The following is a 16,159-nucleotide window of genomic DNA, read 5'->3' on the forward strand; positions in this document are numbered from 1 at the left end:
GGGAGGTATAAGTAACAAAAAGAAGAAAATTAGCCCACCCTTTGCTGGGTATGAAGGACTCTTTTCTCTTTCCTGCCTTGAGACTAAGGCTTGCTGAGCTTTCTAAGAAGATTAAGCACAAGTAGATTACATACTGACCTTCACCTGGGCTAGACAACTGACCAATCAGAATGGAGGAGAAGGATGATTAATACTTGCTGCCCCTAGCATGTTTCAACCCATCTTTGAATGAGGTGCTCCCAAATCTCATTCCAATTGTGCTCTCTGGCTTCCCGTCTGAAACTTGTTCTCCCATTGCTGCCACTCTCATGTAAACGATCCGATCCCTTCCATTGTAAACCAATTACCACATACAGCTGATCAAGAGGTTGAAGAGTGTCTCCACATTCTTCAATTTAAGCTGACCCTCCTGTAAGCCCACATTTATGATAGCCTCTGTCACATGGATGTCTTTGTCTTTCCTGTTCCTTAGCACAGTATTGTAGAACACCATACCATCTAGCTATTCTACCCTAACCCTGTCATCTACCAACTCTTGATTGTTTCCCTACATTTACTCTTTGCTCTTTGTCCCGACATTATCCTGAGTGACTTCAGATACCCAGCTAGGGATGACTCAGCAGTCATCCACTTATATCCTAGCCTGTCACTTTTTTTTTTTTTAACTCCTCAACTTTTCTAATTTACCATTCCAATCCCATGGGATTTAACCTCCTTATATTTCAACACTACTCCTTAACCAAACTTTGCCTGTCAGTTCTTTTAATCTCTTATACTCAAACCCCTTTCGTTTAACCTTCAATCCCTGAAGCACTACATGCTCTCTCAGTCTGACAGCTCCTTCTGTCCTTTCCTACACCGCCCAGACCCACAATCTACCACTACCATTCTTTCCTCATTAAAGACAATGGTTTTGTCCTCTTATCTGTCTCCTCAAAACCTCAAGTCTGAATCAAAACTTTTGGATTCTCAGAGACACATTGTAGAAAATCACAGAACTTTGCATGCAGTTTGCTGCCATTACAGATCCGTGGGTTCCTCTCCTTAGAGAGTCCCGGAATCCCCTGCCTTAATCCTGGTTAGCCCTTGTCTAAATTTTCTCTGTTGTCTGTCCAGTCTTCAGTTTCAAGTCTCAAATTCCTCAGCTGCTTCCAACTTGATTAAAAACTCTAGGTTAAGAATTCTCCTAACTTACCCTCTATCCATAAAAACTCCTCCTTCTTATCTCACTGGAACAGGTAGGTTTCCACCCAGTGTTCAACTCTAACCTTTCCGTCTTTCTCCAGACCCTGATTCTTTATATTTCCTTGGGGCTCTCACTCCTGCATTCACTGTTTCATTACTTTTGTTCCCCTCTCTTTGTGGGCATTTGCAACTAAACATTGTTCAAATTCTTTTAAAAAACGTGAAAATAAGCTCATCACCACATTTCTTTAGAACTACTGTCCCATTTTCCTTTTCTTTTCAAAGTAAATACTTTGGATACTGTGCCCACTTCTTCCCTTTTCAATCTCACGTGTGCTTCTGGCAGTTGACTTTGTTCTGGCAGAAAGGTTATATCCTGCGAGCACAGTTTCCCCTTGATAACAAGCAAGGGAATCAGGTGTTAGTTGCAGAGGATGTTTATTCTTTTAATAGAGGTCACTGACATTATATCATAAGCTCAACCATATAATGAGTACAAAGACTAATTGTGCCAGTGTGTGAAATTTCTAGGTACAAATTATGTTTACTAAATTTTAGTTCACATCCTAAACGTGGGATGTGAACATGGTTAGTCTAACTTTTCAGGTCAAAACTATTTCATTCCCGGGCTTGCTAAACCAGAGTGTGTCCTGTCCCAGATTTGCAGCAATAACCATCCAAATTGTTCTATCCATAGACCTTTAACAGACAAACAGATTATTTTTCACTCTTAATGTTACCTTTAGAAACTCTGTAACTAGGTATTTTCCCAAAGCCTCCAGTCCATAAGAAGTAACTTCTTCTAGGTCCCTCTTGATTAATTTAATCTCATCATTTCTTAATCTGAGACATAGTCTTTTCTTAATTGTCCACATTCTCCAGGATTCTTTCCTCATACCTTTTTCTTATTATACTTCAGGAGGCATCACTTTCTGGTTCTCTCATTGAGGATAATTCCTCAATGTCTAGTTTTGGTCATGAACTCTCCTCTGCTTTCCACATGCCTCTGGCCAACAAATATGCTGCTCCAACTAACCTAGCTGTCAGCCTTCACACAAAGCACAGCCAAAATTGCATTCATCCACTGTACCTCTAAATGTGCCCATGTTCCTAAGTTGATGGCTCTGTGATCCTTAGGAAATGCTTCTTTGTTTCTCATCTGTCACAGAGGCATGAAAACTTTCCTTCATTCCCTCTCTTCTCCCTCCCTCCCTCCTTTACTTTGGTTTCTCCTCTTTATACTTATTATTATTCATCTGGTTCTGCCCTTTACTTTTCTCATCTAGATTATCACAGGTATAACCTAATGACCTCTAGTCTTTTCCCTGTCAAATCTGCCTCTAAACCAGATACTTTTGATGTTTTTGACCATGATCTATAATAAGAAATATATTTTACTTCACAACCAGGACACACACACACACACAAACACACACACACACACACACACACACACACACACACACACACACACAGTTAGAGAACACACATAATTAATTTATTTCTCTATCTTTTCCCATCTGTATTTCTATTTATAGATAAATATAGATATATTGGAATACATAACAGAAAGTTCCCACAAAGTAAAGCTTACCTCCCAATATTTCATGAACTCTAATATTTTCTATTGTATTATATTTCTATTCTATTCTATTCTATTCTATTCTATTCTATTCTATTCTATTCTATTCTATTCTATTCTATTCTATTCTATTCTATTCTATTCTCCCATCCTTTCGATTTCAATTAAACACAATGCTGGCCACAACCCATTAAATTCATTTGACAGCCCACTAATAGTTTATAACCCAGAGATTGAGCATTGTTTTTACTCTCTATATACGCTAGAGTGATATAGCAGAAACAAAAATCTGACTTTACCATTTGTCATATTAATCCTTTTGGGAGGCCTCCTGTTGCTTACTGGGTAATGTTCAAAATTGTGAGTAGACATGCGTGGCCACCTGACAACCTGCCAGCTCCTCCAGCTTCATTTCTCCCCATTTTGCCCTGCACTTTCTACCCTAGCAACACCCACTCCTTCCTATTTCACCTTGGAGTTTTCTCTTTCTGGTTCTCTCATACTCGCATCTCCCTGTCTGTTTTCTCTTAAAATCAATACTTGAGCCATGGAAAATAAAATGTCTACTATAAGAAGAGTATAATTCTATTTCACATGCAACTGAAGAAAGGATAAAGAGCTATAATTTTGGGATTGGAATCTTACACTTCCTTGTAGCTCTTGTAATAACCATTATAGTATTGATAAAGTAGTAACTACTCAATATTTCCTTCATTGAGTCTCAATCCCCTTTTTGTTTTTTACATTGTTACTTTCCTATCCAAGAACACTGCTATTGCCTTCACTACAAATCCCAATTTACTCTACCTGTTTTTTAAGACCATTTGGAATCTGGCTTTATTTAATCTACCCTTATTTGATAATAATGCTCTCCTCTGGCCTACCATCTCTTTGCTGTCCTTCTTATGTTTCATGCTTCTTCCTCAAATTCTCTATCCTGCTAGTAATGTTCCTTTCACATATCATACTCATTTTCCATCCCCTCTAGCCAGTCTACTTTTCCATTCCATTATTTATTTTTGAGGTCCAGTCAAATCCCTAAATTCACCCAAAATCCTCTCATCATTTTCCTGAATACATTTTTATCTCTTATTAATAAGTAATAATAATAGTTCCCAGCCCACTAGGTTGTGAGGATTAGAGGAGTTAATATAAAGTGCCTGCCACAGAGTTCATGCTCATAAATGTGTATCACAAAGTCCATCAAACTCTCCCATCCTAAACCTTTGTCCTACACAGCCACTGCCCATCACTGGACACGTGAGAGATACCGAATTACCTTACAGTTATAGGACTTCTGTCTAAACCTTGAGTCTAAATTCCTTGAGACCCAAAGCCCTGTTATATAATGTGTTCTTACCCCCATGTCACACAACAAGTTGATAGAAAGTAATGAGAAAGTGGTCACTTAATAATTTGTGGTTGATTTCTTGGGATACCTTATCCCCCAAATCAATGATTAATTCCTAGATTAGTAGCATCCTCTTCCTCTTCCTCCTCAGCATCACAGACCAAAGCAAGTTCTCCAGAAGTTATTTATTTCTGGGTATAAAATATACTTTGGTAATGGCGTTCAAGTTTGTATGGATCTAATGTTCTAGGCACTCATCACAATGCAATAAGGGACCCACAGAGAGTGTACGATAATAATCTGTCTGTTTCCCTTTTTCATCTTCCCCTGCCTAACTGCATCCTATTCTCTCATAGGAATAGAATCGTGTCCCAGGTGAAAACAGACTCCTTTATTTTAGTGAATGTCAAATGAGGCAACAAGAGAGTTAAATAACTAGATGTTGAAATAAAAGTTTCCTCTTAACTTTCTTCTAAATCATCTGAATCAGAAAAGTAACCACAGCCGCACTCTGTGCTGCATTTCTGTGAATACGTTCAAGTAGATCTCATCCATATTACCTGTAGGGTCTGTTTGAACATCACACTATTTTGTGTATGAGGGCTGGAAAGGGGTGGAGGAAAGAGAGAGGATAACTGTTTTTAACTTTATGTAGCTTTGGAAACCATGTAATAAATTTGGAAAGTTGGGTAGTGGGAGAAATATGGGGCAACATTACCCAATATTTTGATAAGAATCATCTTTTTGTGTGTGTGTGTGTTTGTTGGGTTTTGATTCAGAACAATGTATTTAGAACTACTACATTTAAAGCTATTCTAATATTTATTGTCCTTTGAATCAAACCCATCATGACCACCTGTAAACTATGAAAATAATCCTGCTCATGAAAAAGATCTTGCTCAGCTTCCTCTGGATTAATAATTCATTTTTTTGTGTGAATTATTAATAAAACAAACAGTATTTCAGAGACACATGCTAACTAACCACTGACTGGAGTTTAGTAACAATCTATTTCTTAGTGTTAATAGGAAAGCAGTCATTAAGTTAATTTGGTTTTTAAGTGAATATGATATTAATTTAAGTGTAAATTTCCAAAGAATATATTTCTATGACAATGACATTTACATTTTTCTTAATGCTTTTTAATAGCTTTAGCATGTTTAGATATTGGTTCTCTTAATTCCCTTTAAAAGGGCACACGTGGTTTAATACCAATTGCAGGTGATTTTAAAGGAGAGGGAAGGTATGAGCATCTTCTGTGCTAGCAGTTCTCAGCTGTTAGCGGCTCAATAAAATGACCTATGAACTTAAAAATACCAGTGCCCCAGGCATGGTCATTGTTTGGACCCGATACAATTGTTTCAGACCCTCTGAGGGTGAATTTGGGTATCCGTGTATATATAATTTAATAGCCCCTCTAGGTGACTGTAATTATGTCAAGAATTTATGAATTTCATAATATTTTTATATAAAATGTAATTCTTTCATTTGTAAAGTGATACATATTAGAGTATATAGTCTTATTTCTTGAAAATTCTCCTACTCATCCCTCCCCCACACTTGACCACTACGGGAAAACTCAGTTCTCCTCAGGACAGTAATGCCTGCCTTGTAACCCTCACTCAGTTGACCCTCTTTTCCACTCTTCCCCTCCTTTTGATTCTCCCCACATCCATCTCCACAAGCTCTCCCATGTTATGGGTGCTGTGTACAAATAAGAATTGTTGTTCTTTTTCTTGCTGTGTCAATGGCTGCTCACATGCAGGAAAGGGAGAGGGCTTAACAGGAGTCAGATGAGTCAGGGGGTGGGCATGCGGGGGACCCAGGCCATCTGGGTAAAAAGCCTCGATACTAACAGGGTCCATCAAATTCAGGAATCACCGCAGACATTCTTCCATCTCTTTTTTAATAATGGCCTGGAAAAACAGTGTTCCTTTAACCGATAATCAGCTCTCCTTTGTGTAGTTTAAATCTTTTAATCTTTTTTATTTCACCGGGGTCGGGGTGATGGCCACTGAAGTTAATTAAATGACACTGAAATATGTTGGAAGTCCCTCTAAATGTCCACTTAAAGGATATAGTTAAGAAAGAAAAACTTTTAAGATATAAACAATAATAACACACTAAATTAAAAATAAATGAAAATACATAACCTGAAAATGCAAACGAAGTCTTGGAACACAGGCAGCAGAACCCTATTGTTTGTCTTTAGTCTCTGGCTTTTTGAGGGCAGGACCTAGGTTTTATTTATATTTGTGTTCCCTGAATCTAACACTATGTCAGGCTGAAACAGGCAATAAATGTTAGCGATTGTAACATACTTTTTTCTTATAATGGCAAATCCTGCTTTTCTAGAGATTTGTCTTATTTAACTAGTATTTAATTATAGGGGTATATCTAATTTTGTTATTTTAGTTTTGAGGGTAACAGAAGAGTTTATTTTGTATTTTCTTGATATGTAAATTTGCTAGCATTGCAAAAAAATCTTTTATCGTTAAATACTTATTAGATATATTGTCTCTGGATAGAACAAAGATGGCAACAATCAAGTTATAAACTGAAATGTTTAGCCCTGAAACATGAAGAGTTCAACAATCAGTTTATACATGGCAAATAAAAAAATTGAACTATTTCTAGCATAACAATTTGTGCATTAAAGTGAAAGCTTATATTTTTGTCAAAAGCAGTTAATAGTTCAAAATAGTGTTTGATTTAGACAACTGCTTCTGAAAGAGGGTGATAGAGTAGAAAGCAATGTATTGTTTTGACTGAATTTCAAATATCATTAAAAGGTGATAAATTTTTAATGCTAATCGAAGGGGAAAAGATATGGATTAAAACAATGATCGACACTGAATTGGGCAAAATCCTTTGGGGTGCTAAAGTTTTAAGTTAAATACATACTGTACAGGGAAATGTGGTACTTGAGAAGTACAGTGGCAACTTGTACATGAATTTAGAGTTCATCATGCTTTTAAACAAGCAATCCTATATAAAAGTGCCTTGAAGTTGGGCATTAGTTATTATCATTCCTATTTAACAGTGTTCTAAAGGGTTAACAAAGTTGCTCACATAGCAATTAGGTACCAGAAGCAAGGTCAAACACAGATAATCTGATTCCAAATTTGGTGCATCATCTGTCACAGCTCTGGGCCAACATGGCCAACTAGGGCTCTGTGAGCTAGATACTATACGGAAGTGCTACTGCTAACTCACTAGAGGAACAATGGCAGGCAGGCATTGGCCAAGCCACCAGTGGTGTGGCACAAGTCATTGTTACTCAGAGGGTCCCTGCACCAGCAGTATGAACAGTATTTGGGAGCTTATTTGAAATGAGGCATGCTGTGCCCTGTCACAGATCTAATGCATGAGAATCTCCATTTTTAACAATATTCTTATACAATTTTTACACACTTTAAGGTATGAAAAGCAATAGTGTAAGAGTTCCAGATGTGAAATCAGGGCATCTGAATTCAGTCTCAGGCCTGCCACAAACTAGCTGTGGCACTTTAAGCTTTTTGTTTAACATTTTGGAACATAAGTTTCCTTATCTGTACAATGGGAATGATAATATCTGTTTTTGAGGGTTATAGTGATGATTATCTAAATAAAAGGGCCTGGACCCCATACTAAGTCCACATGCAAATTCACAGATGTGTAAAAAGACTGCTAGGGTATTCAGAATTTGGTGAACTCTTGATTTCTTGATTATGTTGCACTAAGAACTATCTGTGTTAGAATTCATTTAAATTAAGCTTTCTGGGATGTCCACATTTTCGTGCCCTAGAGATTTGCTACAGAATTATTCTCAGCAGAGCAATTATAGGTGAGGCTGCCCTATAATGAGATATCTTTGCTACTTCATTAAATAAACCCCCTTGGATGGGCTCCAAAATGGACCTGCCTCATCCCAAATTCCATTACACTGGAAGTAATCTCATAAGAAGGCCCTGTGTGGGTTCAGTGGTCCTGGATACCTAACGTTTTACCATAAAGGGAATGTGTTCTAGAACAGTGATTTCTAAAAGCTGGTTCTCAAACCGATGCTTTACTGATCCAAGGGGAAATTAAAAAAAAATAAAGACAATTTAGCCAACTTGTAATAAAATTAAAATATAATCTATTTAAAAAATATCCTTCGTTCTGAGAATATGCTGTTTCTATTTTCTTTGTCTCATTCGTCTGAAACTGCACCATATTTTGTGAAATAATAATGGTAGTTTTTATAATGTTCTTGCACAATAAAAGTACAATGTTAATCCTCCTCCACTTTTTAATTTTTTTTAATTTTACGGGTCCTTGAAATCTAAAAATTCTAAACCTTTGTTATAGAAGAAAAAAAAACTGCTTAAAAGGAAATTCTTTCCTATGAAATCAGTGAGGGGCATTTTCAATTAGGGACCAAGCGGCAAAGTTTTAATAGGAGGGCAAATCTGTTCTGTGTTGGCACATAACAGAGTGCCTCGCTCCTCACACTGCAGTGTGCGCAGGGACCTGTTGGGATCTTGTTAAAACGCATGTCCTGATTCTGCACGGCTGGCACAGTCCAAAATTCTGCATTTCCAACAAACTCACACTTAGAGTAGCTGGTGAGCTCTGAACCAGATCACCCTGGTTCAGCTCCTGGCTCTAGCACTTCTAGGGGCTGACCCATGAGCAAGTTACATAACCTGTATATTCCTTTGATTTCTCATTAGTAACACAAGAATAATAATCATCCCATCTCATAAGCTTGTGAGAATAAAATGGAATCATAAATGTAAATATGCCCAGAACGTAAAATATAGTATCTGACCTGTAGGAAGAGTTCCATAACTGTGAGTTATTACTCTCACTACACAGATCAGTGACTGGAGAGCCAAGATATTAAAAAAAAAGATTAGCACCTCAAGGGGTTCCTACGTCGTGAAATCAGAATTGAACGTTCCATTTGGAAAGGGGTGAGCTGTGTTCTGTCTTCTTTGGCTGGCTCAATGGGACTGTTGGAAGCTGTGTGTTTTGAAGGGTGTGTATAGATCTATTCTAATTCAGAAGGTGGAAACCTCTTAATTACTGAGGTCCTATGAGTAAAGCTGAAATGATAATAGTGTTTAGGTTGCATGCCACAAACTTAGAAAAACCTTTTATCATTTCTTTGAGTGTTTTGCCTCTAGGTGACAGGAAAAATTCGATGAGTACATTCCCAAACCTTCAAGTTTTCCTATAGGTCTGTTCGTTATTAATAATTATTTTTCTTCCTATGAAAGCACAGCTAGAATGTTTATTAATTTCTTCCTACTTTTTATTGACAGCTAAGCAATTTATTAAAAGTAGTATGGATTGCCTAATATGTTAATACAAATACATGAGGCCAGTGTCTTACATATTCCTTACACCGTAGAGGACCCCTACTGTTTTTATAGTGGGTGAATACTTGCCCTTTAAAAAGTCCAGGGAATAGCATCTAGGCATGAAAATGTGATTTAATATGAATTTATGTGTTTGTCTTTAGCTTATACCTTTTGCCCTACTAGTGTCATTTCTGATGTGAATACAAACACAAGAGCAAATGATGACTCGTTTTAATAAAACTTAACAAAGATTGATGAGTGGTCACAGAGCTAAGGATTAAGCTTACCTACATAATTGGTTCAACTTTATACAGTCAAGAGAAAGCATAGCAAAATAAGTGTCATCAAGCTCATTTAATACCTGCCTCCAGTGTTCTGAAATCCTAAAAGATTAAAGTTGACTACTTTTTGGAAGCTAAACTTCGTCTTCTCGATCATTGCATACCACTTTATCTTAATCATTATAAAATGCTATTATAAGGTTACCTATCTAGTTAGTGACTATTATGAAAACGAAGTAAGTGAACACTTTCTCCACAGCACAAGAAAACTAACATATAAATAGAATGTTCATAATGGGATTATTATATGCATTGGAAATTATCATGCCAATTAATAAATAGTCACAAATCTCTGGGCTCTTTCCCCAGTTTTTATTTTTCTGTTTCTTTTCTGTGGTTTATCTTTATTCACAACCAGTTTTCTATATATTCCTACAGCTGATTTTGTACCACCTATTTGGCAAGCATTTTGCATGTCTCACAATGTCTCCCAAATAACAAGCGTCTATGGGAAAGTTGCTAGTTATCCTCCAATATCTGTTCTCCTTTTCTTCCTCAGTAATAGGACCACTGAATGGTAAAATCATTGGGAATAAAGACCATATTTTTCAGCCTCCCTTGTATGTTTGTGTGGCCACAAGATTAAATTTGGGGCAATGGAGAAAAAAATGGAAACTACTGGGAAGTGTGCTTATAGGGACACAATGTGCCTTTGTCCTTCCTTTTCCCCCTTCTGGATGGCTAGAATGTGGATGCGATGATACTAACAGGAGCTACCGTTTTGGACCATGAGATCAAAGCCACATCTTGAAGAACAAAATAGAATCTGGCACCCTGATGATCTTCCCATACCAGCACTTTTCTACCTACGTTTATCTGAAAGAAAAATGTACTTCTCTCTTGCTTTAAACACTATTATTTTGGGTTTCCTGTCACTTGCAGCCAAAGCTAATCTTAACTTACACACACTCAAATATTCATTGATGCATCTTTCAGGTATGATTCTTAACATTATGCTTCGGTCTTTGTCATCCATCCTATCTTACTCAAAGCCAGGCTAGAGCCTAAGAAAAGGGGACACTCAGTATTGAGAACACTCAGTATTGAAGGAGTTAAATTTAGGAGGCATTAAATTCAGGAGAAGAAAGGGTTAAAGAAGTTAAAAATCTTTTCTATTCCCAGTAGCTTTGGTTTATTAAGAGACATTCTAGGTAAGATTTTAAAGTTAACTCCCAAGATAATGAGACAAAAGCTAGGCCAGATGTCTAAGCTAAGTTTTGGTCTCAAAATAATTACCTTTGTTAATTACCAGTAATTAGTGTCAGGATCCAATACTTTCCTAAAAACTCTGGGGGGGGGGGTGGAGGGGAAGAGAGAGAGAGAGAGAGAGAGAGAGAGAGAGAGAGAGAGAGAGAGAGAGAGAGAGAAAGAGGGAAGGAGAGAGAGAGAGAGAACACAAGAATTTTCCAGTACAATGACATCATGGGGTCGTTAAAACCTGATTCAAATTTTACAATTTTGAACTCTAGATTTTATGGAACAACTGGATATTTTCTTCCAGTTAATGGAGATAACTCTTCTTTTTGCCTCGGCTTAATTTGAAGTTTATATCCTTTCTTATTTTATGCCTCTCTTTTTTCATTGCCAAAATGATTATTTTTCTTTATCTATAAAATTACACATTTAACCCTGCCCTCTGACCTCCCTAAAAAATTTCAGCGGCAATGGCCTTAGAGAGGTGCCTAGGATTCTTCCCAGAGTTTTTCTTTAGCAGCCTTTCCTCAACCAGAGGCTTCTGGTCTTTAGCTCAAAGGACAGCAGAGGATTCTCAGGGTTTGTGGATAACTTCATTTTGGGGGGAGCCCTTTTTACATAGTTCAGAAACTTACGTAGTGCATCACTCTTCCCTTCTTTGTGTAGATGACCCTTTACAAGGACAGAAATATTTACAGATGCATCTATTTGTGCTCTTCCTCACCATTTCATTTTTCTTTGGACCTTGCTTTTTGTGCTTAGATTTCCTTTTAAATATTTAGGGACACCATTGTCTAGTATTGTCCATTAATAAGTCATTGTGGGTATAGTCATTTTAATCTGCAATTAACAGTGGAAATAATACTTTCCTCTTTAAATCTCCATCACAAACATCTCACATTTGACTCCTGCCCATGTCCCCTGTGCCATTGTGGATCAATCACTACTCATTTATGGCATCTCTATTTAACTGTTTACTGGTTTGTCTCCTTCACCGTACTGCTAGAGGGAAAGAACCATGTCTTAACTCATTTTTTATATCTCCAGTGGCCACCAGGCATAGATTTTTGTAATTATTAAATATGCAGTTATCCATACTGCCAGGCCAATGGGACTTCTACTTACACATTTTGACCCTGTATAGGTTCAGTGAGTCATGGGATGAAAATTTTCCCTACTGCCTATTGTGTGTTTTAGTGGTAATTCTCAAATTCATTTCAGTCCATGGGCTAGTGTTTCCTTATATCAAGATATTGACCAACTTACCTGCTTGCAGAGAGAAAAATAATTATTCATAAAGCTCACTAGCCTGGGAAGGAAAGTGAAGTTTGAAGATAAAGTAAATGGTATTATTTTGTTTTTAATAAATGTCGTGTATAAACGATGAACCATGCTAAAAAGTAAAGATGGTTACATTTAATCAGGAAAACTACATAACAAAAGGGGACAATTCATATCCTCTTTAACTGCCTATTTCTAGAGAATCTGTATTTTATCCACCACCACTGTACTCAAACTTGATGGCTTTTATAGGTGTACATCTAAATTACAAAACCAACTGCATTTTTATATATGTATCGTTCACTTCAAGGTTTGTTAACAGAAAAAGCATCAGGTATGCTTTTGCGGTGATTTCTATATGTCAAGTGCACACAGGCATTTTAATTTGCAGGCACATCTTATTTGCTTTACGCGAACTGAGAACCACATTATCCTCACGTCATTCAATGTTTTGACCCCATGATCACGATTCATTACAGTAGGTCAGAGCTGCTCAATGCAATCACACCTTTTCATTTCTCAGCTTCCTCTCACCAATCTATGTTTTCTTTAATCCCATACCTCCAGTGCTGTTCTGAACTGTCCTGCCGCCACGGCGTATTTCTTTTGTCTGTAGCAAGCGCTGGCATCCTTTAAGGCTACCTGAAGCCATTTGTCAATCTGAGGCAGAAAGCTGACATTAGGTGCACACAAAGGGTCTACTGTTTCATCCGCTCCACATGTTGGCCGAGTCCCAGCGGATGTGAAGGACTCCATGAACTCATAGTTCACATCCTCTTCATTGACGTAGACCAGCTTCACCTCCACATCCATGATGTTCTTTAAGGGGATGTGAGGCAGAGGCAGGGTGATCAATGGGCTGTCAAGTTCCATGATCTTTGCCTCTTTCTTTCCTGCTGGCTTTTCTTCACCTTCTGCCTTCCTTTTAAAGGCCAATTTCTCTAAGTCATTGCTTTGTTTTTCTTTGATGCTCTTTGCCATTTTTATTCTTTCGACTGTGCTTTCTACTTGTTTGTCTCCACAGCTTTTCTTCATCTCTTGTGGCATTTCCAGAATGCCGGGTGCATTTGCCAAGGTGGACATTTTCTCGCTTGTATTTATCTTTAGAACAAGCTGATCAGGATAGACCCTATTCACTGTATTCTCCAAGTACCTACTGCTTCCTGAATCCACTGATTCCCCCCTGAAACTCCTGCAGGGGTGAGAAGAAGGAAAATAATTAAAACAATATTTTGAAATTCCAATGGTTTAAGACTATGGCCAAATTCATTTAAAATACTGTTTTATTCATCATAGGTATTTATCTCCATAAAGTAAAACTGTATGTATTTCATCTGCTGACTGTTTTACTAAGGAAGTGTATGTTTCAATCTCAAAAACTCACCAAGAATCTGTTGAAAACACATTTAGACAATGTCTTAAAAATAATCATCTATAGCTGAACAACATTGAATGAGCATTTTTATGGGGTGCCCAAACTCATTGAATAGGAAAACCTTATAGATAGCCACTGAGGACAAAAAAGACCAAAAAAAAAATCCATCCCGATATTAATTTCCTGAGAAAGGCAGGTGGTCTAGAACTCATTATAAAATATGCTGCTAACCTGCATAATAGACTTGGGAGTCTAAAGAAACCACAGCTGCTTCCTCTGAAAAGCTTCCAGAAACGTTGTGTTTTCTCCATTTGTTTCTTCTATTAGTAATGAAAAATCTCAAGTTTAAACAGCTTTAAAGATAACTATTCCTCACAACTGACTTGAAAGCAGAAGAACATGACCTTCAACCTTTCATTAATGTGGATTCACATATTCCTCTTCATATTTTTGCAGCAGTGGTATCAATACTGTGTATTATATGAAGACAAAGCATTTTCTTGAATGACTAATGTTCAAAAAATACAACTGTCTTTTGATCCAAAGGTTTCTGCATACTATCTCTGCTTTTAGATAAGTTTCAAAATATGAAATGTCCTAAGACCTAATTATTATGTAGTAAGTTTGGTTCCTATTTTTGAAGACTTTCACCTATCATATTCTGCTCTGGAAGCAACTCCATAGGGTAAAGAATAAGAACCGCATTTTTCAAAGAAACTAAGGGACAGAGAGGTTAAGCTGCTTATCCAAGTCATGCTGTTGGTCAGTAGCAGAACCGGAATTGGTATGTCCTCCCTGGGACTTCCACTCACTACCTCCGAGCCTGGGGTGCTGCCTCATTCTATAGAATGCTGTTCTTTAGGATATCTAATAGCAGGCTTACATCAGAAGGCAACGAGAAGAGGAAATGCAAGAAAGAAGGGCTGAGTCTAATAACCACGAGAAAAGAGCTTTTCTTCTTGCTTCTTTTCATCTACCTCGAGGACAGTGCCTCACACCAGATAAAGTATTGAATAGCTTCTCAAAACTTATGTTTTTGTTAATATTGCTGATTATTTTCATTTGTTTATTTGAAAACCAGCAGCAGTTTGCCTGTGGAAAATCTTTAAAACACCCTGAACTTTGACCCAGTAATTCTTTTTTTTCCCTTTCTTTTTATTTTCAATTACATTTGACAATTCAATATTATATTAGTTCCAGGTGTGCAGCATAGTGGTTAGACATTTATATACTTTATGAAGTGATCCTCCTGATAAGTATGCACCATACCACTAAACTGGCACCATACAGTTTTACAATATTGTTGACTATATTCTTTATGCTGACTATGCTGTATTTTACATCCCCATAACTATTTTGTAACAACCAATTTGTACTTCTTAATTCTTTCACCTTTTTCACCTAGTCCCCCAAACTCCCTCCCTCTGGCAACCCTCATTTTGTTCTCTGTATCTATGAGTCTGCTTCTGTTTTGTTTGTTCATTTATTTTGTTTTTTAGATTCCACATATAAGTGAGATCATATGGTATTTGTCTTTCTTGGCAAGGGAAACAAAAGAAAAATAATGAAAAGAGATTATATCAAACTAAAAAGGTTTTGTACAGCAAAGGAAAACATCCACAAAACAAAATGACACCCTACCAAGTGGGTGAAGATATTTACCAATGATACATCTGATAAGAGGTTAATATCCAAAATTTATAAAGACTTCATATAAATTAAAACCAAAAACTCTCAGATAATCCAATTGAAAAATGGGCAGAGGACCTGAATAACATTTCTCCTAAGAGAACATACAGATGACCAATAAACATATGAAAAGGTGGTCAATGTCACTAATCATCCTAGAAAATGCAAATTAAAACCACAAAGAGATATGGCCATCATCAATAAATCAACAAACAACAAGTGATGGTGAGGATGTAGAGAAAAGGGAACCCTCATGCACTGTTGGTGGGATTGCAAATTGGTGCAACCACTATCGAAAACGGTATGGAGATTCCTCAAAAAATTAAAAATAGAACTATATTCTGACCCAGCAACTCCACATCTGGATATTTATCTGAATAAATCCAAAACACTAATTTGAAAAAATATATGCACGCCTATGTTCATTGCAGCATTATTTACAATAGCTTAGATATGGAATCAGCCTAAGACTTCATCAACAGATGACTGGATAAAGAAATTGTTGTACGTATTAATATATACAATGGAATATTACTTGGCAATTAAAAAGAATGAAATATTACCATTTGTGACAGCATGGATGGACCTAGAGGATATTATGCTAAATGAAATACGTCATACCCAGTAATTCTTAAGGACAGTAAAGGAAGAAACAAAACTGTACATGTGGCTCTAACCTTTGAGGCACTTTCTTCCTACCATCAGAAAAGGTTTAGGTCAAATGTGGACACATCAATAGATCTACTGTGAGGGTCTATATTCCAATAAGATCAAGTTCCAGTAATTCCAATAATAGCCATCTTGGATGTTAATTTGCAAAGTTTAATACTG

The 16,159-nt window shown here is 37.0% G+C and overlaps 1 protein-coding gene across 1 annotated transcript in view; it reads right to left on the bottom strand.

The window, feature by feature from the left end:
• The window catches only part of SPATA16 (spermatogenesis associated 16), a 209,174-nt gene extending 194,780 nt beyond the window's left edge, over positions 1 to 14,394 (bottom strand). The window contains exons 1-2 of the mRNA XM_019734941.3: positions 14,291 to 14,394; positions 12,826 to 13,456 (exon numbers count right to left, since the gene is read on the bottom strand). Of these exons, the coding sequence (XP_019590500.3) occupies positions 12,826 to 13,456; positions 14,291 to 14,394 (735 nt within the window). The remainder of the gene's footprint in view (positions 1 to 12,825; positions 13,457 to 14,290) is intronic.
• Positions 14,395 to 16,159: the final 1,765 nt, after the last annotated feature.

This window comes from Rhinolophus sinicus, chromosome 17 (assembly GCF_057876585.1).
Source record: "Rhinolophus sinicus isolate RSI-liver-muscle chromosome 17, RSI-T2T, whole genome shotgun sequence".
In the NCBI taxonomy this organism is placed as follows: Eukaryota; Metazoa; Chordata; class Mammalia; order Chiroptera; family Rhinolophidae; genus Rhinolophus; species Rhinolophus sinicus.